General features: G+C 44.1%; 1 protein-coding gene across 1 annotated transcript in view; it reads left to right on the top strand.

Annotated features, from left to right (window-relative positions):
* abcf3 (ATP-binding cassette, sub-family F (GCN20), member 3) overlaps window positions 1-26,584 on the top strand; it is a 158,704-nt gene that overhangs the window by 46,288 nt on the left and 85,832 nt on the right. The window contains exons 5-6 of the mRNA XM_068042825.1: window positions 2,346-2,443; window positions 11,595-11,717. Coding sequence (XP_067898926.1) covers window positions 2,346-2,443; window positions 11,595-11,717 — 221 coding nt within the window. The remainder of the gene's footprint in view (window positions 1-2,345; window positions 2,444-11,594; window positions 11,718-26,584) is intronic.

The following is a 26,584-nucleotide window of genomic DNA, read 5'->3' as shown; positions in this document are numbered from 1 at the left end:
GTGAGGGATTACTGTTATGTGGAGATAATGTAGAATCTGAGATTGTTCTCAGAGCAAAGATGATTAAGCAGAAATTTGAAGATGTATTCAAAATCATGAATTGTTTTGCTAAGAAAAGGAGAAGCTGTTTTCAATGTCTGAAGGCTCAAGAGCCGGCGGACACAGATGTAAAGTGATTGGCAAAAGATAGATATATTTTTTAATGCCAAAGGGATCAAGGGATATGGGGAGAAAACGGGGACAGGGTACTGAATTAGACGATCAGCCATGATCTTTCTTGAATAGCGGAGCTAGCTCAAAGGGCCGAATGGCCTACTCCTATTTTCTATGTTTCTACGAACGAACCAGAGGCAATGTGAGGGGGGGGGAAAAATGTGGCAACTATGCAGCGAGTGGTTGTGATCTAGAATGCACTGCCTGAAAGAGTGATTGAAGCAGATTCAATAGCATTCAAAGGGGATTTGGTAACTACATGATTGGAGAAATTTGCAGGGCTATGGGGAAAGAGCAGGGGAGTGGGGCTAATTGGGTAACTCTTTCAAACAAGATAAGTGGCCTCCTTCTGTGATGTATTCTGTGGAAGAAAAATGAGCCCTCTGCTAGAGAAAGAGTGACAAAAGGCAGCTCATCCAAACAAGCTAAGAAGTGTCTGAACACTTTGCATGTTCACTGTTTAATCAAAGCCTTCTGACCTGTGAAGCTCACTCTTCCCCCACACCCTTGCTATCGTAGACTCCACTTAATTCCTCCAAACAAATAATTGCATTGATCTAATTCCTTTCACATCCTTAGGGAATCCCAAAGTGCTTCACAGCCATGAATGTGTTTTTAAGTGCAGTCACTGTTTCACAGGCAAATATGGCAGCCAATTTGTGCATAATAAGATCCCACAAACATCAGTGAGCTAATTTTTTTTTTTAGGAGGGTTTGATTGAGGCATGTCAGGGGAACTCCCCTGCTCCTCTTCCGATGATGCCATTTTATGTTCTTGAACAGGCAGGCCAGGCTTTGGTTTAATACCTCATTGAACCGATACCTTGTCTGACAGTACAGCGCTCTCTCATTACTACACAGAGGTTTCTTGATAGGATATGTGCTAAATTCTCTGGATTGGCAATTGAACCACAACCCAGTGCTCCTGTTAGCTCCACTTGCCAGAATAAAAGCAAAATACTGCGGATGCTGGAAATCTGAAATAAAAGCAAGAAATGCTGGAACCACTCAGCAGGTCTGGCAGCATCTGTGGAAAGAGAAGCAGAGTTAACGTTTCGGGTCAGTGACCCTTCTTCGGAACTATTATGGCACTTGCCAGAGTTGCAGTGTGATTTCAGTGCAACTTGCACAGACCTCTCCCAGCCATTAAGGAGAACACTTAATTGCTTGTGCAAAATTATTTCTTTGTTTGAGTTTGTGTTGTGGAAATTGCTCATTTATAGCACAGGTACTTCTTTTGTGTTGTAGACAAACTGATGAAATATAAAGCATTCATTAAAATTCCCTGCTGCCTGAATGTGTAATTGACTGAAAATTAACTGCTTTCTCCACTTGAACATATCCAACCATGGGCCAACAACCCAATCCCAGTTTGTTTTACAACTGGAGCAGTATCAACTTGATAAAACTGAAGTTGGACATATTGAAGCTGTAGAAAGAAACAGTGAACTTGCATTTCTTTGGTATCATGCACAACATCAGGACGTAACAAAGTGCTTTTCAGCCAATGAAGTGCTTTTTGAAGTGTCGTCACTGTTGTGATGCAGCAAATGCAGAAGCTCGTATGGGCACAGCAAGCTCCCATAAACAGCAATGCGATAATGACCAGAAAATCTTTTTTTGTGACGTCAGTTGAGGGATAAATATTGCCCAGGACACTGGTGATAACTCCCTTGCTATTCTTCGAAATAGTGCCATGAATCATTTACATCCAGCCGAGCAAGGAGTTGGTGCCTCAGTTTAACGTTTCATATGAAAGATGGCATCTCTGTCAGTGCAGCACATTCTCGGTACTGCACTGGAGTGTCAGCCTTGATTTTTGTGCTCAAGCCCTGGGGTGAGACTTGAACCTGGAACTTTGTGACTCAGGTGAGCGTCCAACCACAGCTGACACGATGGCTACTTGGTTGAAGTTTACTAGCGGTCATGCCTCCAGGCGAGGCTATCAACATCTTCAGCGGAGAAGGGGACAAACTTTGGGGTTAGCAGGAGGAGAGTAGGGGTGAGTAAAACATTCAGGGTTATCCCAGTTTCAGGCGGTAGTTTGACGTACATAACTCTAAAGAAGAATATCTAGATAAATACAAGTGAAGTATTTCACTTTCTCCTGCTTTCACATCCTGTGATTTCAGACAGTAGATGCTAAGAAGCTGGAAAAAGCTGAAGCCCGGCTAAAAGCAAAGCAAGAAAAGAGGACGGAGAAGAGTTCACAGAAGACAGCAAGTCCTTTGTAAGTACTGGAATTTTTGTGTGTGCACTTATTTGCCAGAGCTGAGGGAGTGGGCTGTGAACAAACCAGAGCATCGCTGCTAATCTTGAGAATATATGTGGAGTGTGAAAGGAGAGAACTTTAATAAACTCAGACTCTTTGCCCTTGAAAAAGTTGTCTCCTTGTTCTGTGCCTTAAATGCTGTTCATCTATAATATTTTTCAGTTCTGAGGAAGGGCTTATAACTGACTATGTCTTAACACAGGAACAGGAGGAGGCCACTCAGCCCCTCAAGCCTGTTCAGTCTTTCAATTATATTATCGCTGATTTGTACCTGAACTCCATTTACCATTTCTACATATTCCTTGATATCCTTAGCAAACAAAAATAATCAATCTCATTCTTGAAACTTTATATTGACCCACAATCCACGGCCTTTTGGGGAAGTGGATCCAACTTTCCACCACTCTGTGAAAATGTTTTCTGATTTCACGCTGAACTCCAATTGTAAGGTTATGCCCTCTTGTTTTGGATTCCCACATCAGAGGAAATAGCTTCTCTGCGTTTACCCTATTGAATCCCTTTCATCTTAAATACCTGGATTTAGGTCATCCCTCAGCTTCGAAACAAAAAGGAATATAAGCCAAATTTATACGATCTGTCCTCATGATTTAAATCTTTAAACTCTGGTACCATTTTGGTGAATCTGCACTGTACTCCTTCCAAGGCCAATATATCCATCCTGAGTTGGGTGTCCAAAACTGAATGCAGTACTTTAGATGGAGTCTGACTAAGGCTTTGTACAGCTAAAGCATCGTTCCTCACTTTTGTATTCCAGCCCCTTGAGCCAACATTCCATTAACCTTTTTGAATATGTTTAGATATATATGAATACATCTTGTGCCTGTGTAACAGGTTTGTTACTTGTGTCAATGGACACCCAATTCCATTGGCTTCTCTACAGCTCCAAGTCTGTCAGCATTAATAATAATTCAGATTTGTTTTCCTCAGATCCAAAGTGGATGACTTTCACATTTATCCACATTGAGCTCCACTGCTATATTTTGGTCCACTCACTTAACCTGTCTGTCTCTTCGTAACTTCCTGCTGTCATGCACACAAGTCACTCACTGTGCCTCCTAATTTAGTGTCATCTGCAAACTTGGGTATATAATTCTCTTATCATATTTAGGAACATAGGAGCAGGAGGAGGCCATTTGGCCCCTCAAACCTGTTCCACCATTCAGTGAGATCATGGCTGATCTGCGACCTAATTCCTTTCTCTCAATACCTTTGGCTAACAAAAAATCCATCCATCTCAGTTTTAAAATTAACAGCTCATTTAGCATCAGTTGCCATTTGAGGATGAGTTCCAATCTTCTGCCACCCTTTATATGTAAAAGTGTTCCCCAATTTCACTCCTGAAGGCTCTTGCTGTAATTTTAGGCTATGCCCCCTGTTCCTAGGTTCCCCAGCCAGCAGAAATAGTTTCTCTCTGCCTAACCTATCTGTTTCCCTTAAAATCTTGAAAACTTCAATCAAATCACCCCTTAACCTTCTAAATTCCAGGCAATACAACCCTAGTTTCTGTAATCCCTCCTCATAATTTAACCTTTGGAATCCAGGTATCATTCTGATAAATTGACACTGTACTCTCTAAGGCCATATATCCTTTCTAAAGTGTGGTGCCCAGAACTAAAGCCTGGCTCGTGTATAAAATTAAAACCCGACCTGGGCCCGACCCAACAACAGCCAACCGGAACCCAACCCGCGCCCTTTAATTTTTTTTCGCGCCTGACCCGGCACAAATCTCCTTCATCTGTTCCGGCAGCAGGCTATTCCTGCAGCTGAAGTTGTGGGTAATCATTGACAGGGTAGATGCAAGAAGGATGTTCCCGATGGTGGGGGAGTCCAGAACCAGGGGTCATAGTCTAAGGATACGGGGTAAACCATTCAGGACTGAGATGAGGAGAAATTTCTTCACCCAGAGAGTGGTGAACCTGTGGAATTCGCTACCACAGAAAGCAGTTGAAGCCAAAACATTGTATGTTTTCAAGAAGGAGTTAGATATAGCTTTTGGGTTTAAAGGGATCAAAGGGTATGGGGCGAAAGCGGGAACAGGTTACTAAGTTGGATGATCAGCCATGATCATAATGAATGGCGGAGCAGGCTCGAAGGGCCAAATGGCCTGCTCCTGTTTTCTGTTTCTATCATGGGTAAGCCTGATCCCATGACTTCCCGGAAGCGGTGTCTGACCCGACCCGAGCCCAAATGCTGGACTCAGAATTTCGACCTGACTCGACCTGAACCCAACACATGTAGTCGGGTTCGGGTTGGGTAGCCAGGCCTTACCCAGAATTGCTCACAATACTTCAGGTGTGATCTAAACAGGGGTTAACATAACTTCTACCTTCTTGTATTATTGTTTTCTAGATCTAAAGGCCAGCATTTCATTAGCCTTTTTGATTACTTTCTGTACCTCATCAGAAATTTTCATCGTTTACGTAACTGGACCCCCAAGTCTCTTTGGACCTCTACTGTTTCTAGCTTTTCACTATTTAAAATGTACCCTGTTCTATCCAATGTTCCCTTGGAGTACGTATAACTAACATCCATAGACATTCCACTGTCCGCTACTTTAGTCACATCTTCAATAGGTTTATTCAGATTCATAACCTAACCTATACAAATCCAGGCTGGTTCTCTCTGATCAGCTGACAATTTTCAAGGTGTCCAATCACATTAGCCTTAATTATACAATGTACTAATTTCCTGACAACAGATGTTAGGCTAACTAGTCTATAATTCTCTGGTTTCCCCCTCTCACCTTCATCCAAGTTAGTAATATATTTTGATAAGCTCAATACATAGCCCCGGCGAACACCCCCTAGTCATATAGAATCATAGAATGGTTACAGCACAGAAGGAGGCTGTTCAGCCTGTCGTGCTGGCTCTCCACAAGAGCAACTCACCTAGTCCCATTCCCCTGTCTTTTTCCCGCAGCCCTGCAAATGTTTCCTCTTCAGATAATTCTCTTTTTCTAATTCTCTTTTGAAGGCCTTGACTGAATCTACCTCCACCACAATCCCAGGCAGTGCGTTCCAGATCCTAACCACTTGCTGCATGAAAAAGGTTTTCCCTCATGTCGCCATTGCTTCTTTTGCCAATCACCTTAAATCAGTGTCCTCTGCTTTTGGATTCTTCTGCCAATGGGAATAGTTACGCCCTGTCTACCCTGTCCCGACCCTTCATGATTTTGAACACCTCTGTCAAATCTCCTCCTCTTCTTCTCTTCTCTGAGGATAACAGGCTCAGCTTCTCCAACCTAGTTATGTAACTGAAGTTCCTCATCCCTGGGATATTTCTCATGAATCTATTCTGCACCCTCTCTAATGTCGTAACATCCTCTCTAAAGTGTGGTGCTCAGAACTGGACGCAGTACTCCAGTTGAGGCTGAACCAGAGTTTCATAACTTCATTGTTCTTGTACTCTATGCCCCTATTTATAAAGTCCAGAATCCCATATGCTTTATTAACTGCTTTCTCAACCTGCCCCACAACCTTCAATGATTTGTGCACATATACCTCCAGGTCCCTCTGCTCCTGCACCCCCTTTAGAATTGTACTGTTTAACTTGCATTCCCTCTCCTCATTCTTCCTACCAAAATGTATCACGTCACACGTTCTGTAGTAAGTTTCATCTGCCACTTGTCCGCCAATTCCACCAGCCTGACTACGCCCTCTTGAAATTTATCAATATTGTCCTCACAATTCACAATACTTCCAGGTTTTGTCATTTGCAAATTTTGAAATTGTGCCCTGTTACCCAGCTCCAAGTTATAAATATATATCAAGAAAGCAAAGGGTCCTAACACCAACGCCTAGAGAACTCAACTATATACCTTCCTCCAGTCCGAAAAACAACCGTTTACAACTACTCATCACATCCCACAAATCATGGAACAGGCTCACGGGGCTGAATGGCCTACTCCTGTTCCTGTGTTGCTCCTCTTTGTGTTCTACCTGCCCAACAATTACCAGTCCATGTCTCAAAGTTACCTCCCATTCTGTATGCTTTCATCTTCGCTACTAACCTGATCAAATGCCTTCTGAAAGTCTATAGAGATACTCCTCTGTCCACTGCACTAATAGATAAGTTAGACTTGACCCACCCTTTAGAAGTGCCTAACCTCCTGTGTCTTCTGAGCTTTTTATTTTTATATGAGAAAAAAAACTCAGCCAAAGCTATGAGATGTCAAGGCAGCAGTTTCAGAGTGTAAAGACAAGTTTAAGACCGAGACCAAATGGATGATCAGCAGCTGGAACAGTTAATCGAGTGTAGGTGAGGCCAGGGCGCTAGGCCCTGGGGAAATGGATAGATGCTGCAATGGGAAAGTGGTTGGGTTGGTATTCTGGAAAAGCAGTGATCACAGTGGCCAATACATCTAAATGCTTCACCTACTGAATTGTTTTCAATGTGCAATGGTCAAGGAAAGTGTGGTCAAATAGGTCCAAGTGCCTGCTTCATCTGAACTGATCTTGTGGCGCGATGCTCCCACCGCGTTAGTTTCTCACCACATGCCTCTGACAGAACTCCGAAGCATTGAAAAAAAAAGTGTAAGAAGGAGCATTATTACAGGTTCTCAATGTTCAGTCATTCATTTCAGCCCTGCTGTTGTGGTAAGGCAGCGAGCCAGAAATGGGCACTATGTGCCGAAAAAGGAAATGTTGACTTGGAGAAAGCTTCAGGCTTTGCTTATTCACCTGTCAAAGAGTAACATTGCTGCAGTGGTGTAAGGAAGTGCACAGCACAGGGAGTACAGTGCTTTTTTTTTAAAACGTTGTTTTCTCACCAAAAATAAATAAGCCATGGCCTTATTTCAGCTCCTCTAAGCACATGTTCTGCCCCTTTGAAATCACCCAGCAGGACCCTTGATTGTGCTGTGTCTGTTTCCTATTCCCACTGTTGTTGGCAAGAAGTCTGACTCCACTGTTCCAGAAAGGAGCAGTGGAACAGTTTGGTCAGGAACCCTGTCTGTGATATTGGGCGTGGGGAAGAATCTGGAATCCTCCTGAGGATTTGTAAGATAGGATATTCTCCTTCACTGGCTCTCGCTCATCTGTGGAAGGTCAATTTGCCTTGCTAAAATTCCATTTGTATTTGTATTGAAAATGAATAGGTATTTGGTTGCATTTAATTTGAACATCTCAACATTGTATGCAGTTCCCTAATTCTAGCTGTAAATATCACTTTGATTTCAAGTGTAATGTATAATATGCAATGAAAATATCTTGCAGATTTGAACGTTAAAAATGTGCAATCTTGTCACATATTGTTTCATTTTCCTCTCTTGGATGGACTCCACAAATGAGTTTCTATCCTAAAAATGTTGAATCGCGCTGTGTTAATGGATAAACTTCAAAGACTCCTTTTGAAGTGTGGTTTCTCTTGGAGCTACTGGCTTTGATGTGGCTTCTGCTCTGACACTTTTAGAGCCTTCTTGCACGAGAAGTTGGAAATACATTCCTTTTGTAAGAAGTTTGTTTTTTTATATGTTCAAGTTGTGTTCTTTAAAAGAGTACGATTATCGGGTACTCATGGTGCCAAATTTGCGGATTGTTTCTAGGGCACGGGAAAGTTCGAGACTTGCCCAAGTTGCTGGCTCTTTGAACTGTTTCAACGTAGGGCGTTTGTTCCATTAGTCTGAGTTAGAGTCGGTCGAAGATCTCCAAGATGAAATGACAGTGCAGTAAAAGTGTGTTACTGATCTAAACATTGTTCTGTTCCTCACTGATAACTGGAAGTGAATATCTGGTACCCCTGTGGCTCAGTGTTTTAATGCCTGGTGTGGTACTGAGCCATACAGTCCACATTAGACATCCTGCACTGTTTGACTTTAGGGTTTTGCCAAATATTTCTCTCATGATCAGCACCACTAGCCATTTACACTCCTATGAAGCAAATTGTGTGACTTTCTACACACAATAGCTACTAATATATTGTCCAGTGGTGAACAAACAAGCTGGATACTGTGATTAGGTCACTGAATTAGCATGCATTCTGTACTCTCGATAGCAAAACATAAACAAAGCCAAACTTCATGATTTAAACTATAAATTACAAATCAGCTTTATTAAAGGAGAGAGCAGCTTCAGGCAGGGTCACCAGGCTATCTGGAGCACTTTACTAGCAACCTACCCTAAACAGACATTTCTGCCTGTACAATCCTACTGTCCACTGGAAAGGCAAGAAGAGTCTCCTTGGATCATGATGACATGCGAGTAACAACTCTCCTGTTTAATTGGGCCATTAAATCCCCACATCTTCAGACTACTAGAAAAGATCGGATGTCCACCAAAGCTACTAAGTATCATCACCTCATTCCATGACAATATGAAAGGCACAATTCAACATGGTGGCTCCTCATCAGAGCCCTTTCCTATCCTGAGTGGTGTGAAACAGGGCTGTGTTCTCGCACCCACACTTTTTGGGATTTTCTTCTCCCTGCTGCTTTCACATGCGTTCAAATCCTCTGAAGAAGGAATTTTCCTCCACACAAGATCAGGGGGCAGGTTGTTCAACCTTGCCCGTCTAAGAGCGAAGTCCAAAGTACGGAAAGTCCTCATCAGAGAACTCCTCTTTGCTGACGATGCTGCTTTAACATCTCACACTGAAGAGTGCCTGCAGAGTCTCATCGACAGGTTTGCGGCTGCCTGCAATGAATTTGGCCTAACCATCAGCCTCAAGAAAACGAACATCATGGGGCAGGATGTCAGAAATGCTCCATCCATCAATATTGGCGACCACGCTCTGGAAGTGGTTCAAGAGTTCACCTACCTAGGCTCAACTATCACCAGTAACCTGTCTCTAGATGCAGAAATCAACAAGCGCATGGGTAAGGCTTCCACTGCTATGTCCAGACTGGCCAAGAGAGTGTGGGAAAATGGCGCACTGACACGGAACACAAAAGTCCGAGTGTATCAGGCCTGTGTCCTCAGTACCTTGCTCTATGGCAGCGAGGCCTGGACAACGTATGCCAGCCAAGAGCGACGTCTCAATTCATTCCATCTTCGCTGCCTTCGGAGAATACTTGGCATCAGGTGGCAGGACTATATCTCCAACACAGAAGTCCTTGAAGCGGCCAACACCCCCAGCTTATACACACTACTGAGTCAGCGGCGCTTGAGATGGCTTGGCCATGTGAGCCGTATGGAAGATGGCAGGATCCCCAAAGACACATTGTACAGCGAGCTCGCCACTGGTATCAGACCCACCGGCCGTCCATGTCTCCGCTATAAAGACGTCTGCAAACGTGACATGAAATCGTGTGACATTGATCACAAGTCGTGGGAGTCAGTTGCCAGCATTCGCCAGAGCTGGCGGGCAGCCATAAAGACAGGGCTAAATTGTGGCGAGTCGAAGAGACTTAGTAGTTGGCAGGAAAAAAGACAGAGGCGCAAGGGGAGAGCCAACTGTGCAACAGCCCCGACAAACAAATTTCTCTGCAGCACCTGTGGAAGAGCCTGTCACTCCTGAATTGGCCTTTATAGCCACTCCAGGCGCTGCTTCACAAACCAATGACCACCTCCAGGCGCGTATCCATTGTCTCTCGAGATAAGGAGGCTCAAAAGAAGAAATCCCCACATAGGGCAAGGATCCAAATGTGCAAGATATTTGGCACAGGCAGGACCCTTGAAATTTCCCTTACTGAACTGAACCTAAGGGTTGTTACTGAAGTGTTTGAGTCACTGATGCATGTAGTTTGCAGCATGCACCTAACAAATCCAACGACTGCAAACAATGACTGTGCAGACGCAAGAGAGGTAGGTTTCTGTCATTCGCATAGCTGTCAAAACTGACCTCATGTCACAATGGGAGCACCCAGTAAAGTAGGGTGAAGGATGGATCTGTGTAGGAAAAGAAGCCATAGCTTGATATTGGCAAGAGTGATACCAAGCAATGGCAACATGGAGTGATACCAGGCAACATGGAACTGGACAACGGAGGAGAGGCAATAGAGAACGATGGTGTGGGCAACTATGTCAAAATTCAATTCCATTGAATTCAATTAATAAATCTGGAATTTAAAGCTAGTCTAATGATGGCCATGAAACCATTGTCAATTGTTGTAAAAACCCATCTGGTTCACTAATGTCCTTTAGGGAAGGAAATCTGCTGTCCGTACCTGGTCTGGCCTACATGTGACTCCAGATCCACAGCAATGTGGTTGACTCTTACATGCCCTCGAAATGGCCTAGCAAGCCACTCAGTTCAAGGGCAATTAGGGATGGGCAATAAATGCTGGCCTGGCCTGCGATGCCCACATCCCATGAATGAATTTTTAAAAATTTTTAAAAAGCTGCAGAGGTGAAAACGGAGGGTAATGCGCCATGGCGATGGTGAATGTCGCTCGTGAATTTCATTGCCGCTGTTTTTGTGTTGTGGAAGCTGGATTGGAACAGGGTGTTGAGGGGGTTGGTTACGCAGCAGGGAGAGAACGAAAAGTTAAAGGACATCAGCAATTGGCAATAGGATTATAGTTAACAAGGGCCTGGTATGGTTTTCTTGAGGAGGGGTTATGACAGTGGGCAGCGCATGATGATTGGGGCCTGTTTACAATAGGCAATGAGTATGGTGCAGTGAGGATAAGGTAGGTGAACAAGAGTCAGATATCCAAGACATAAGGCCATAATCTTAAAATAAGGACTCAATAAAGGAAGGGAAAGATTGGAAGAAACTTGTTCATACAAAGTGCTATTCAAATGTGGAATGCCTTGCCACAAATTGTGATTGATGCTATATCAACTGTGGCATTCAAAGAGGCATGTGATAATTATTTAATCAGGAAGAATATGAAAATAATAATGGGGAAAGATTAGTTCATTGTTGGCAATAAGGACCAAATGGTCATCTCCTGTCCAGATCTTCTGTTTGTCTAGGACAGTTGACAGGACCATTTAACAACTGCTATAGTAGCATAGGTGAGGTCAGCAGTTCAAGCGGTTAGGAATTGTATGCCCTGACATGGCACTCCAAAGAGTGGTCCATTAGCAAGATTCTACTTGTGATTATAGTCTGTGACAAATTATGCACTGCATGGTGCTCGTCCAGTAATGGCTTTTCTGTTATGTTAGCTGTTGGCCTTAAGGTTATGCTTTCTGATTTGTTCCAGGGTTCTTGAGGAAGCCTCAGCCAGCCAAGCTTCCAATAAGAAGGAAAGCCGCTTGGAAGCTTCAGGAAAGAACAAGTCATATGATATTAAGATCGAGAATTTCGATGTCTCCTATGGAGACAGGTGAGTATTGCTGCTGCTGTGCACTGAACGTATTTGGGTCTAATTGATGGAGATTGATTATCATGTCATCCGACATGTTATCCAGCCATTATCAAAGTGTGTGACTGGCGAACTAGATGGACCATGGTTTATTTTTATCTAGCAATTACTTTGTGCTGTGTATAATGATGCTTGTGTGAAGGATGCTGTGACACCTTTCCCTTGGTATTGGGTTATGGGCCTCCCATGCTTATACAACAGTAATAACTAGTATTTATATAGGGTCTTTAACATAAAGCATCCAAGGCGCTTCACAGATAGGTTACAAAGAAAAATTTGGCACTGATCCACATGAGACAATATTATGGCAGATGGTCAACAGCTTGGTCAAGGGGGTGGGTTTTAAGAATTATCTTAAAGGAGGAAAGAGAGGTAGAGAGGCAAAACATTTAGGGCCGAGGCACCAGAAGGCTTGGCCACCCATGGAGTGATTAAAATTGGCCTTGCTCAAAGGCCAGATTTAGATTAGCGCAGATATTTCTGAGGTTTGTGAGGCTGAAGAGATTACAGAGATAGGGAGGGGCGAGGCCATGGAGGAATTTGAAAACCAGGATGAGAATTTTAAAATCAGGGTGCTGCTTAACATGGAGCCAATGCTACTCAGCCTGTGCAGAGGTGATAGGTGAACAGAACTTAGTACGAATCAGGTCACGGACAGCAGAGTTTTGGAGACCTCAAGTTTATGGAGGGTGGAATGTGTGGAGGCCAGCGAAGAGTGCGTTGGAATCGTCAAGTCAAGAGGTAACAAAGGCATGAACAAGGATTTCAGCAGCAGATGAGCTGGGGCAGAGTTCGGCAATGTTATGGAGGGAGAAATGGGTAGTTTTAGTGATGGTGCTGACAAGTGCTGAAAAGCTCATCTTGGGGTCAAATGTGACACCATGTTTGCGAACAGTCAGGTTCAGCCTTAGACAGTTGCCAGGGAGAGGGATGGAGTTGGCAGCTCGGGAATGGAGTTTGTATGGGGACCAAAAGTCAATGGCTTTGGTCTTCCCAATTTTTAATTAGTGGAAATTTCTGCTTATACAGTATTGGATGCCAGGTGGTAAGCAGTCTGACAATTTAGCAACAGTGGAGTAATTGAGAGAGATGCTTCTGCTGTCCTATAGGTCAGTAGTTCTCAAATGTTTTTTGTTGAAGGACCCTTTTTCAAATGGATTATTAATCGCAGATCCCTCCACTCCCATCTAAATTATCCATGTGAGTATTATATAATTGCTGCACACAAGCAGAGCTCTAATAATGCTTTTAAGAAAACAAGTATTTACGTACAGATATCAGTGAGATGGGTGTGTCTGCTTCTCCCTGCAGTCTGTCTGTCCTTGGTGTAATGTTTGACAATGGCGTTCGTAGGAACATAGGAGCAGGAGTAAGCCATTCAGCCCGTCTAGCCTGCTCTGCCATTCAATTAGATTATCCACCCCAATGTTACCTTTCCATGCTATCCTCATATCCCTTTGTCATTACTATCCAGAAATCTACCGATTTTCTGTCTTGAACCTGCTCAATGATTGAGCTTCCACAGCCCTCTGCGGTAGAGAATTCCAAAGATTCACCACCCTCTGAGAGAAGAAATTCCTCCTCATCTCAGTCTTAAATGTCCTATCCCTTATTCTGAGACTATGTCCCCTGGTTCTAGACTCACTAGCCAAGGGAAACATCCTATCTCCATCCACCCTGTCACGCCCTGTAAGAACTTTATAAGTTTCAATGAGATCACCTCTCATTCTTCGAAACTTGAGAGAATACAGGACCAGTTTCCTCAATCTCGTCTCATAAGACAATCCCGCCATCCCAGGGATTAGTCTGGTGAAGCTCCATGGCAAGTATATCCTTCCTTCGATAAGGAGACCAAAACTGTACACAATACTCCAGGTGTGGTCTCACCAAGGCTCTATACAATTGCAGCAAGACTTCTTCACTCCTGTACTCAAATCCCCAACATACCATTTGCCTTCCTAATTGCTTGCTGCATCTGCATGTTAGCTTTTAGCGACTCTTGAACTTGGAAGGCAGGGATTAATCAGGGATAGTCAGCATAGCTTTGTCAGGGGAAGATCGTGTCCAACAAATTGGGGGCGGCACAGTGGCGCAGTGGTTAGCACCGCAGCCTCACAGCTCCAGGGACCCGGGTTCGATTCCGGGTACTGCCTGTGTGGAGTTTGCAAGTTCTCCCTGTGTCTGCGTGGGTTTTCTCCGGGTGCTCCGGTTTCCTCCCACAAGCCAAAAGACTTGCAGGTTGATAGGTAAATTGGCCATTATAAATTGTCACTAGTATAGGTAGGTGGTAGGGAAATATAGAGACAGGTGGGGATGTTTGGTAGGAATATGGGATTAGTGTAGGGTTAGTATAAATGGGTGGTTGATGGTCGGCACAGACTCGGTGGGCCGAAGGGCCTGTTTCAGTGCTGTATCTCTAATCTAATCTAATCTAAATTTGATTGAATTTTTCAAGCAGGTGACTAAAGGTGTAGATGAGGGTAAAGCAGTTGATGTAGTCTATATGGACTTCAGTAAGGCTTTTGATAAGGTCCCGCATGGCAGATAGGTTAAGAAGGTAAAGGCCCATGGGATCCAGGGCAATTTGGCAAATTGGTTTCAAAATTGGCTTAATGGCAGGAGGCAGAGGGTGATGGTAGAGGGTTGTTTTTGCGAGTGGAAGCCTGTGACCAGTTGTGCAATGCAGGGATCGGTGCTGGGACCCTTACTGTTTGTACTGTACAAGTAATGATTTAGACGTGAATATAGGAGGTATGATCAGTAAGTTCGCAGACGATTCGAAAATTGGTGGTGTTGTAAATAGTGAGGAGGAAAGCCTTAGACTACAGGATGATATAGATAGAAACATAGAAAATAGGAGCAGGAGTAGACCATTTCGCCCTTCGAGCCTGTTCATGGCTGATCATCCAACTCAGTAGCCTGTTCCCGCTTTCGCCCCATACCCTTTGATTCCTTTAGACCCAAGAGCTATATCTAACTCCTTCTTGAAAACATACAATGTTTTGGCCTCAACTGCTTTCTGTGGTAGCGAATTCCACAGGTTCACCACTCTCTGGGTGAAGAAATTTCTCCTCATCTCAGTCCTGAAAGGTTTACCTCGTATCCTTAGACTATGACCCCTGGTTCTGGACTCCCCCTCCATTGGGAATATCCTTCCTGCATCTACCCTGTCAAGTCCTGTTAGAATTTTATAGGTTTCTATGACATTCCCCCCTCACTCTTCTGAACTCCAGCGAATATAATCCGAACCGACTCAATCTCTCCTCGTACGTCAGTCACGCCATCCCAGGAATCAGGCTGGTAAACCTTTGCTGCACTCTCTCTCTATAGTAAGAACATCCTTCCTCCGATAAGGAGACCAGAACTGCACGCAATATTCCAGGTGTGGCCTCACCAAGGCCCTGTATAATTGCAGCAAGACATCCCTGCTTCTGTACTCGAATCCTCTCGCTTTGAAGGCCAGCATACCATTTGCCTTTTTTACTGCCTGTTGCACCTGCATGCTTACCTTAGTGACTGGTGTATGTGAACACCCAGATCTCGTTGCATATTCCCCTCTCCAGTTTATAGCCATTCAGATAATCTGCCTTCCTGTTTTTGCTACCAAAGTGGATAACCTCACATGTATCCACATTATACTGCATCTGCCATGCATTAGCCCACTCACTCAACTTGTCCAAATCACCCTGACACCTCTCTGCATCCTCCTCACAACTCAACCTCCCACCTAGTTTTGTGTCATCTGCAAAGTAGATGGGCTGGTAAGATGAGCAGAGCAGTGGCAAATGGAGTTTAATCCTGAGAAGTGTGAGGTGGTGCACTTTGGGAGGTTGAACAAGGCAATGGAATATACAATGGATGGTAGGACCCTAGGAAGTACAGAGGGTCAGAGGGACCTTGGGGTGCTTGTCCATTGATCACTGAAGGCAGCAGCACAGGTAGATAAGGTGGTTGGGAAGACATACGGGATACTTGCCTTTATTGGCCGAGACATAGAGTATAAAAGCCTGGAGGTTATGATGGAGCTGTATAGAATGCTGGTTAGGGCACAGCTGGAGTACTGTGTACAGGTCTGGTCGCCACACTGTAGGAAAGATGTGATTGCAGTGGAGAGGGTGCAGAGGAGATTCACCAGGGGGCTGGAGCATTTCAGTTATGAAGACAGACTGGATAGGCTGGGGTTGTTTTCCTTAGAGCGGAGAAGGCTGAGGGGGGACACTTGATTGAGATATACAAAGTTGAGGGGCATTGATAGGATAGATAGGAAGAAACTTTTTCCCTTAGCGGAGAGGTCAATAACTAGGGGGTATAGATTTAAGGTAATGGGCAGGAGGTTTAGAGGGGAGTTGAGGAAGAATTTTTTCACCCAGAGAGTGGTTGGAAACTGGAACACACTGCCTGAAGGGGTGGTAGAGGCAGGAACACTCACGACATTCAAGAAGTATTTAGATGAGCACTTGAAACGCCATAACGTACAAAGCTACGGGCCAAGTGCTGGGAAATGGGATTAGTTAGGACGGGTACTTGATGATCGGCGCAGGCGCCTTGGGCCGAAGGGCCTGTTTCTGTGCTGTGAAACTCTAAGGACACCCTTTGGACATCAACACTTCCCAACCTCTCACCATTTAAGAAATACTCTGTCTCTCTGTTTTTCTACGAAAGTGGGTAACTTCACACTTATTCACTTTATATTCCATGTGCCATGTTCTTGTTCATTCACTTAGCCTGTCTAAATCCCCTTGAAGCCTCCTTGCATCCTCCTCACAACTTACATTCCCACCTAATTTTGTGTCATCAGCAAATTTGGAATTATTACATTTGGTCCCCATATCCAAATCATTTTTTAGATTGTGAACAGCTGTGGCCCAAGTACTGATCCTTATGATACTCCACTAGTAATAGCCTGCCATCCTGAGAATGATCAGTTTATTCCTGCTCTCTGCTTTCCGTCTGATAACCAATTCTCAATCCATACCAGTATATTACCCCCAATCCCATTTGGCTCTAATTTGGTTTACTAACCTCCTGTGCAGGACCTTCTGAAAATTCAAATACACCCACAAGCACCGGCTCTCCTTTACCTATGATACAAGATACAGAAAACTCTGACAGGTTTGTCAAATATAATTTTCCTTTCATAAATCCATGTTGACTCTGCCCAATCATATTTTCTAAGCGTCTAGTATCACATCCTTTATAAAAGATTTTAGCAATTTCCCTACTACTGATGTCAAAGTAACAATTCTGTAGTTTCCCGTTTCTCTCTCCCTCCTTTCTTAAATAGCGGGGTTACATTTGCTACTTTCCCGTCTGCAAGAACATAGAAACATAGAAAAATAGGAGCAGGAGTAGGCCATTCAGCCCTTCAAGCCTGCTCCGCCATTCAATACGATCATCCAAACTCAGTAACCTGTTCCCGCTTTATCCCCGTATCCCTTGATCCCATTAGCCCCAAGAACTGTATCTAACTCTTTCTTGAATTTATTTCCAGAATCTATAGGATTTTGAAAGATAACCACCAATGCATCCACTATCTTTCCAGCCATCTCCTTCAACACTCTGGGATGAAGCTCATCTGGTCCTGGAGATTTATCCAATTAATTTTTTGAGTACTACCTCTTTATTAATACTAATTTCTTTCAGTTCCTCATTTTCACAAATTCCTTGGTTCCCTAACATTTCTGGGAGATTTTCTGTATCTTCCTCTGTGAAGACAGACACAAAGTAATTGTTTAGTTTCTCCGCCACTTCCCGATTCTCCATTGTAGATTCTGCTGTCTCTGCCTGTAATGGACCCAGGTTTGTCCTTGCTAATTTTTTCCTTTTCACATACCTAAAGAAGCTTTTACAGTCTGCCGAATATTTCTCGCTGGCTTGAATTCATATTCTCTTATCCCTTTCTTGGTTTTTATTTTGTTGGTCATCTTTTGCTGTATTCTAAATTGCTCCCAATCCTCGGGCGTACCACTTTTGCTGGCAACCTTATAAGCCACTTCCTTTGATCAAATGCAATTTTTAACTACTTCTATTAGGCATGATTGATTCATCTTTCCTTTTTTTTTTATTCGTTCCTGGGATATGGGCGTCACTGGCTATGCCAGCATTTATTGCCCATCCCTAATTGCCCTTGAGAGGATGGTGGTGAGCTGCCTTCTTGAACCGCTGCAGTCCATGTGGGGTAGGTACACCTACAGTGCTGTTAGGAAGGGAGTTCCAGGAATTTGACCCAGTGACAGTGAAGGAACGGCGATATAGTTCCAAGTCAGGATGATGTGCGGCTTGGAGGAGAACTTGCAGGTGGTGGTGTTCCTATGCATCAGCTGCCCTTGTCCTTTTAGGTGGTAGAGGTCGCAGGTTTGGAAGGTGCTGTTGAAGGAGCCTTGGTGCATTGCTGCAGTGCATCTTGTAGATGGTACCCACTGCTGCCACTGTGTGTCGGTGATGGAGGGAGTGAATGTTTGCGGATGGGGTGCCAATCAAGTGGGCTGCTTTGTCCTGGATGGTGTTGAGCTTCTTGAGTGTTGTTGGAGCTGCACCTATCCAGGCAAGTGAAGAGTATTTCATCACACTTCTGACTTGTGCCTTTGTAGATGGTGGACAGGCTTTGAGGAGTCAGGAGGTGAGTTACTTGCTGCAAGATTCCGAGCCTCTGACCTGCACTTATAGCCACGGTATTTATTTGGCTACTCCAGTTCAGTTTCTGGTCAATGGTAAGCCCTCAGGATGTTGATAGTGGGGGATTCAGCGATGGTAATGCTGTTGAATGTCGAGGGGAGATGGCCAGATTCTCTCTCGGAGATGGTCATTGCCTGGCACTTGTGTGGTGCAAATTAACTTTGCCACTTATCAGCCCAGGCCTGGATGTTGTCCAGTTCTTGCTGCATTTGTACACGGACTGCTTCAGTATCTGAGGAGTCACGAATGGTGCTGAACATTGTGCAATCATCAGCGAACATCCCTACTTCTGACCTTATGATTGAAGGAAGGTCATTGATGAAGCAGCTGAAGATGCTTGGGTCCAGGACACTACCCTGCGAAACTCCTGCAGTGATGTCCTGGAGCTGAGATGATTGACCTCCAACAACCACAGCCAGCTTCCTTTGCCCTTGGTAACTACAACAATAAGTGGAGAGTTTTCCCCCCCGATTCCCATTGACTCCAGTTTTTCTAGGGCTCCTTGATATCATGGGTAGTTATTCTCACCTCACCTCTTGAGTTCAGCTCTTTTATTCATGTTTGAACCAAGGCAGTAATGAAGTCTGGAGCTGAGTGGCCCTGGCAAAACCCAAGCTGAATGTCAGTGAGCAGGTTGTTGCTCAGCAAGTGCCGCTTGATAGCACTGTCTACAACACCTTCCATCTCTTTACTGATGATTGAGTGTAGACTGATGGGGCGGTAATTGGCTGAGTTGAATTTGTGTACTGGTCATACCTGGGCAAGTTTCCACATTACAGGGTAGATGCCAGTGTTGTAGGTGTACTGGAACAGCTTGGCTAGGGGCGCGGCAAGTTCTGGAGCACAGGTCTTCAGTACTATTGCCAGAATGTTGCCAGTGTCCAGAAGTACTATAATCTGTAAGGCTATGAACCCAGGTGCTGGAAGGTGGGATTAAATTGGGCAGCTTATTTTTTTAGGCAGTGCAGACACGATATGCTGAATGGTCTCCTTCTGTGCTGTATCTTTTCTATGGTTCTATGGCTTTTGCAGTATCCAGTGCCTTCAGTCGTCTCTTGATATCACACGGAGTGAATTGAATTGGCTGAAGACTGGCATCTGTGATCCTGGAGAGTACAGGAGGAGGCCGAGATGGATCATCCACTCGGCACTTCTGGCTGAAGATGGTTGCAAATGCTTCACCCTTCTCTTTTGCACCTTTGTGTTGGGCTCCCCCATCATTGAGGATGGGGATATTTGTGGAGCCACCTCCTCCAGTTAGTTGTTTAATTGTCCACCACCATTCACGACTGGATGTGGCAGGATTGCAGAGCTTAGATCTGATCTGTTTGTTATGGGATCGTTTAGCTCTGTCGCATGCTGTTTGGCACACAAGTAGTCAAAGTTTCCTATTGAGCTTTTGTGTCTTGGGAGAATGTATATTTGTTGTAGACCATGTAATAACTCTTTAAATATTAGACATTGCCTGTGTACCATCAAATCTTTGTGTATTTTCCCAATCCATCAGAGCGAACTTGCCCCTAGTTTCTCATAGTTGTTCATAGTTTCTTTTATTCAGATTTAAGACCATAGTTTCAGAATGAACGATATCACTTTCAATCTTAATGTAAAATTCTATCAGATTATGGTCACTATTTCCTAAAGACACCTAGACAGCAAGGTTATTAGCCCTTTCTCATTACATAATACTAAATCTAAAATATCCTGATCTCTAGTTGGATCTTCGACGTACTGCTGCAGAAACCCATCTCGTACACACTCTGGGAATTTAGCTGATTAAGTTTGCTCAGTCTATGTGTAAGCTGAAGTAGCCCATTATTACTGCATTACCCATGTTACATGCACCTTTAATTTCCTGATTTATACTGTGTCCAACATTACCACTACTGTTTGGTGGCCTATAAACAACTCGCACCAATGTTTGTTGCCCCTTGCTCTTTCTTAGCTCCATCCAAACTGATTCTCTTTCTTGGTACTTCGATCCAAGAGCCTCTCTCACTAATGTACTGATCTCGTCCCTTATTACGAGTGCTACCCCACCTCCTTTTCCTTTTTGCCTATCCTTCCTAAGTGACAAATATTCTTGATTGTTCAGTTCCCAGTCTTGGTCACCCTGTAACCAAGTCTCTGTAATGACAATTAAATTATATCCATTTACCTCTAGTTGTGCCTTCAAATCATCTACCTTGTTGCAAATGCTGGATGCATTCAGATAGAGTGCCCTTAACTCTGTCTTTTTAACATTATTCCACATTCTAATCCTGTTTGATGCTTGCCTTCACTTTGCCTGTCTTCTGATTTTGCTTACTACTTTTCTACTTCCCATTACCAGTTTTGTTTCCCTCCAGTCTGAGCTCCCTCTTCGGTTCCTAAGCCGCTGCCAATCTAGTTTAAATCCTCCCCAACAGCACTAGCAAATCTCCCCGCGAGGATGCAGCGTCCTGGTCCTGCTAAGGTGCAACCTGTCTATTTTGTACAGGTCCCATCTGTCCCAAAACCAGTCCCAATGCCTCAGAAATCTGATGCCCTCCCTCCTATACCAATTCTCTCATCATGTATTCAATCAATTAATCCTCCTATTCTTATGCTCACTAGCACGTGGATCTGAGAGCAATCCTGAGGTTACTGCTTTTGAGGGCCTGCTTTTTAATCTCTTTCCTGTTAATGTCTAATAATTTGAGTTAATGGATGTTAAATACCTAGTAGTTAAAGGTAATAGGGTGAACAGATGTTGGATGTTGATTAGTTAATTGTACTCCGATATGTAAAAAAGAGCCAGCCAGCACTGGCTGGGTGTTATTAGGAGTGGAGAAGTAAACTCTGTGGCAAGCAATAAACAGTCTCCACCAAAGCATCCTAGTCTCAGTGTCTTCTCACAAACAGGCTTGAAAGTTTCTCTCACATTTCCTAGTTCTCTCAAATCTAATTTCAGGACCTCATCCCACTTCCTATCTATATCGTTGGTACCAATGTGGACCACGACCTCTGGTTCTTCACCCTCCCCCAGAAGAATGTCCTGCAGCCTCTCTATGACATCCTTGACCCTGGCACCAGGGATGCAACATGCCACCCTGGAGTCACGTCTGCGGCCACAGAAACACCTGTCTGTTCTCCTAACTGACGAATCCCCTATCACTATTGCTCTTCCACTCTTCTTCCTCTCCGTTTGCGCAGCTGGGCCACTCGTGGTACCACGGACTTGTATCTGGCTGCACACCTCTGAGGAACCATTGCTGTCACCAGTATTCAAAGCGGAAAACCGGTTGGCGAGCGTGATTGTCTCAGGGGACTCCAACACTACCTGCTCGGTTCTCTTAAACAGCCTGGCAGTCACCCATACCCTCTCTGCCTGCATGCTCCTAACCTGCGGTGTGACCACCTCCCTAAGCGTACTATCCGTATAGTTCTCTGCCTCGCAGCTGCACCACAGTTACTCCAGCTGTCACTCAAGCTCCAAAACCCGGAGCTCAAGCTTCTGCAGCTGGTGACACTTCCTGCAGATGCTTCTGTTTAGGGCACGTGGTGTGTCCATGACTTCCCACGTAAAATTGTTCTCAGCATTCCGCTCCTGCCTCGCACCAAGCCTACCTCTGGCCCCTGCTTATTTGCTTACTCAGTTACTATTGACCATGGCACCCTGGGAGGGCATCCATTCATTAGGCTGACCCTGATCAGTAAATATTTTCACATTATTTCATGGACCCCACAGTGTCTGCATTTTGAGAACCACTGCTGTAGGTCAGGTGTGTGTATGTGTGTCAGTCAACAGTATAAGTAGCATAAAAAAACCCTGTTCTTTCAGTTGTCCCTGTGGATTATAAAATTCGTCTTGGCCTTGGAGCAGAGTGGGCCTGTGTCTGGTTCCATGCATCCACATGTTTGTATTCTTGTTCTGTCTGCAGCATGATGTAAACCAGGGTGCCAGGCTATACAAGAGGTAGCTCTCCTGATGACTGGTCACAGGGGCCTGCATTAATGTCAACTCATTTATCTTCAGGAACATTGTTGCTGTCAGGAGAATCGCTTGCCCTGCTCAATAACACAGCATCAAGGTACTTAGGGATGGAAGCCCTTACGGAACCTCCTAGTACTTGGACCAATCTGCACGCTCAACACCTTTCTTAGCTATAGGGGAGCCTTTACTGAGACAAATAGGAGAATTATGTTTAGGGGGAATATCATCAGATATTTAATTAGTTTCTGAATGAGCAATTTGATACTGGATCTGTTAAAATGCCCTGTGGAGTGTTTTAGACCTTGCATTAAAAATGAGCACCACAGGATGTCCAATTACCTTGCAAGTGATAATATAAAAAAAAATTAACAGTGAATATTAACACCCTGTCAGCCAATGAGTTGGAGGCAGGGCGAGATTTGTGCTTTTCATTTAGTGTCCCTGAACTCGTGACGAAAACTACAGCAAATACTGTCTCCTGCTTACAGAAGGATTATTTCTCCAGCAAAATGCAGTGTTTGGAGAATAGTTACATGATACAGATTATGTGCATAAATGTAATCCTAGGGCGGCGCAGTGGTTAGCACCGCAGCCTCACAGCTCCAGGGACCCGGGTTCGATTCTGGGTACTGCCTGTGCGGAGTTTGCAAGTTCTCCCTGTGTCTGCATGGGTTTTCGCCGGGTGCTCCGGTTTCCTCCCACATCCAAAAGACTTGCAGGTGATAGGTAAATTGGCCGTTGTAAATTGCCCCTAGTGTAGGGAGATGATAGGGAATATGGGATTACTGTAGGGTTAGTATAAATGGGTGGTTCTTGGTCGGCACAGACTTGGTGGGCCGAAGGGCCTGTTTCTCTAAATAAATAAATAAACATACAGCGGAGCCGTCTCTAGGTGTGATTGACAGGGGAATTACCCAATCATCTCCATTCTGGCTGGGTCTTGTGTCAATATGTACAATCATAGACTAATCAAGGAGTGCCCAATGCTTGTGTCTTCTTGGGCCACAGAGGCGGGTACCTTGCAGCCTCAAGGGGGCCACGTATAAGGCTGAGATCCAGTCCAATTCACCCTTTACATCTCAAGTTGCTGTACTAACAGATGTGTTCTTATTTAGGATTTATGTACAAATGAGGCAACTATGCTAAGAACAGCACTTTCCACCATTTCGGCTTGCAAAATTCAATCGGGGCAAGTCAGCAAATAAGAAATATAAGAGCAGATGGGTAACTGGGTTACTTGGGCCTAGAAGCTGGATGCAGAGTGGCATGAATCAATCAGGTGCAGGTTTCATAAAAGGTCAAACTCCTCAAGCTAAGTGTCGCCTGTAGCGCCTGGCATCTGGGATGCCAGTGTAACTTTTGTTATGTATGGACAATCTGACATTGCTGTTTCCCATGCGACTGTCCTGAGCGACCTCCTTTCCACACCAAATGTCCATGGCCACAACCTGATTTAAGGATGGGATCCTGTCATGGGTTAATCTACACTTAACACCAGTCACACTACAGGACACTGCCCTCAGGACAGGTAGAGATGGGCAATAAGTGTGTCCTGTGAACAATTATATGTATCACAAACTGCAGAATGAAATGGAGGTTAAACTCATTGAATCATAGAATGGTTACAGCACAGAAGGAGGCCATTTGGCCCTTGTGCTTATGCTGGCTCTCTGCAAGAGCAACTCAGATACATCCACACCCGATGGTGGCATTAGTACAAATTCCACTGTGGCAGTTTGAGTATTTGACTTCAGTTTAAATTCAGGGTTCCTGTGGAGCAGCAACATCGACCATAGATCCTTTGACCTGTTACTGTGATGTACATTCTATGTAAAGAACATTTGATAAAGCTGATCTTGAAGTGACCAAAACACAACTGGGTTCACTGATCTCCCTTTAGGAAGAAAGCTTGCTGTCCTTACGCAGTCTGGGCCTTATGTGACTCTATTCCCACATGAATGTGTGTAACTTTTGACTGCCCTCAGAAGTGCCATAGCATGGCACTTGATTGTATCAAACCGTTACAGGTGCTCTGTCAGGGCAAGTGGGGATAGGCAATAAAAGCCAAACTCATTAGTGAATCTCAGTTTCTGAGAATGAATAATAAAAGGAGGAAGTTTCCTCTTCCAAACAAGAGCTAACAGATTTTCACAGTGCATGTGAAATAATGTTCAGGGTTCGAAAAGTCACATTTTTAATACTTGTCCCTTTATCTGCAGTAGATCTGCCATGCTTTTTATTTCAGTATTTGAAATTGAGGGTGTTTTGATCAGGTAAATGGGGGCGACACTATTTCCATTGGGCAGTGAATTGTTAATTAGGTGATATAAATTTGAGATCGTCACCAAAAAAGTGAAGAGGTTAGGAGATTTTTTTTCCGTGCAGTGGGTTGTTGGAATGTCTGACCAGTAATTATGAGGAAAACGGATTCCACCACAGCTTCTAAATATTTGAAGAAAACATTCGAAGGGCGTGGGGAAAGGGAGGGAAATGGCCAAAGTAGATAGCCATTTCAGGGAATTGGCTTAGACACAGTAAGCCAAGTGGGGAAGAGCAGGGGTTAAATAGATACCTAGTTTAGAGAGCCATCATTTACACAGTGGGCTGAATGACCTCTTGTGTTGAGAGGTTTTACAATGCTTGAGCTGGAGTCAGTTGTTCTATATTTCCAGATGTTCCCCCTGTAAACTTCTTTTCCCACAGGTGTTCCTTTTAGATCAAAACCTCTTAGGTTTTAACCATAGCAAAATCAAATTTCTGTGAATTGTCTCAATTGAGCAAAGTAAATTAGTTCAGTTTGATTCAGTAGTAAAGTTGATACATAACGTGGGGAATTGTGGGGTTATTCACTTTGCTGGGAGGTTTTTTTAAAATTCTTCCGTGGGATGTGAGCACCACTGGCAAGGCCAGCATTTATTGCCCATCTCAAATTGTCCTTGAGACTGAAAAGCTATTAAATGTTGGTGTTCATAGGGATTTCGGTATCCTTGTACAAGAAGCACAAAGTTAACATGCAGTTACAGCAAACAAATGGTACATTGGCCTTTATTGCAAGGGGTTTGGAGTACTGGAGTAAGTAAGTTTGCTGAAATTGTACAGGGCATTGGTGAGACCACACCTGGAGTACTACATATATATTTGGTCTCTATATACTTATGGAAGAATATACTTGCCTTAGAAGGGGTTCAACAAAGGTTCACTAGATTGATTCCTTGGTTGAGAGGGTTGACCTGTGAGGAGAGATTGAGTAGAATGGGCCTATCCTCTGGAGTTCAGAAGAATGTGAGGTGATCTCATTGAAACATACAACATTCTGAGAGGGTTCAACAAGGATTTTTAAAGTTTATTCTTGGGATGTGAGCATTGCTGGCAAAGCCAGTCTTTATTGCCCATCTCTAATTGCCCTTGAAGAGGTGGTGCTGAGATGCTTTCAAGAACCACTGCAGTCCATGTGGTGTCGGTATGCCCACAGTGCTTTTTTCTGTCATAGTTTGATACAAATGAGTGGCTTGCTAGGCCATTTCAGGGGGAATTTGAGAGTCAACCACATTGTTGTGGGTCTGGAGTCACATGTAGGCCAAAATAGGTAAGGACAGCAGATTTCCTCCCCAAAGGACTTTCGTGAACCAGTTGGGTTTTTACAACAGTCCAGTAATTTTGTGATCGTTATTAATAAGACTAGTATTTTATTCCATATTTATTTCTTTAATTGAATTTAAATTCGTCCAGCTGCCATGGTGGGATTTGAACTCGTGTCTCCAGACCTTTAGTCTGGGTCTCTGGATTACTAGTTCACTCTCATTACCACTATGCTACCGTCCCCCTGTGTAGATACAGAGCGGCTGTTTCCCCTGGCTGGACAGTCTAGAACTGGGTGCATAGTCACAGGATAAGAGGACGGTCATTTAGGATTGAGATGAGAAATTTCTTCACTTGGAAGGTTGTAAATCTTTGGAATTTTCTACCCCAAAGGGCTGTGGAGGCTCAGTCATTGAGTATATTCAAGGCTGAGATCAACAGTTTCTTGGACTCTTAAGGTAATCAAGGATTTTGGGGATCGGGGTGGGAAAGTGTTGAGGTCAAGGTTCAGCCATGATCTTATTAAATGGCAGAGCAAGCTCAGGAGCTGTATGGCCAACTCCTCCTATTTCTTACTTTTTAGGTTTCTCCCACTTCCCCTTTATTTATCCTTCCTTTT

Source organism: Heterodontus francisci, chromosome 11, assembly GCF_036365525.1.
Source record: "Heterodontus francisci isolate sHetFra1 chromosome 11, sHetFra1.hap1, whole genome shotgun sequence".
NCBI lineage: Eukaryota > Metazoa > Chordata > Chondrichthyes > Heterodontiformes > Heterodontidae > Heterodontus > Heterodontus francisci.
The sequence above is the reverse complement of the archived record's forward strand: the minus strand, read 5'-3'. Positions and strand labels throughout refer to the sequence as shown.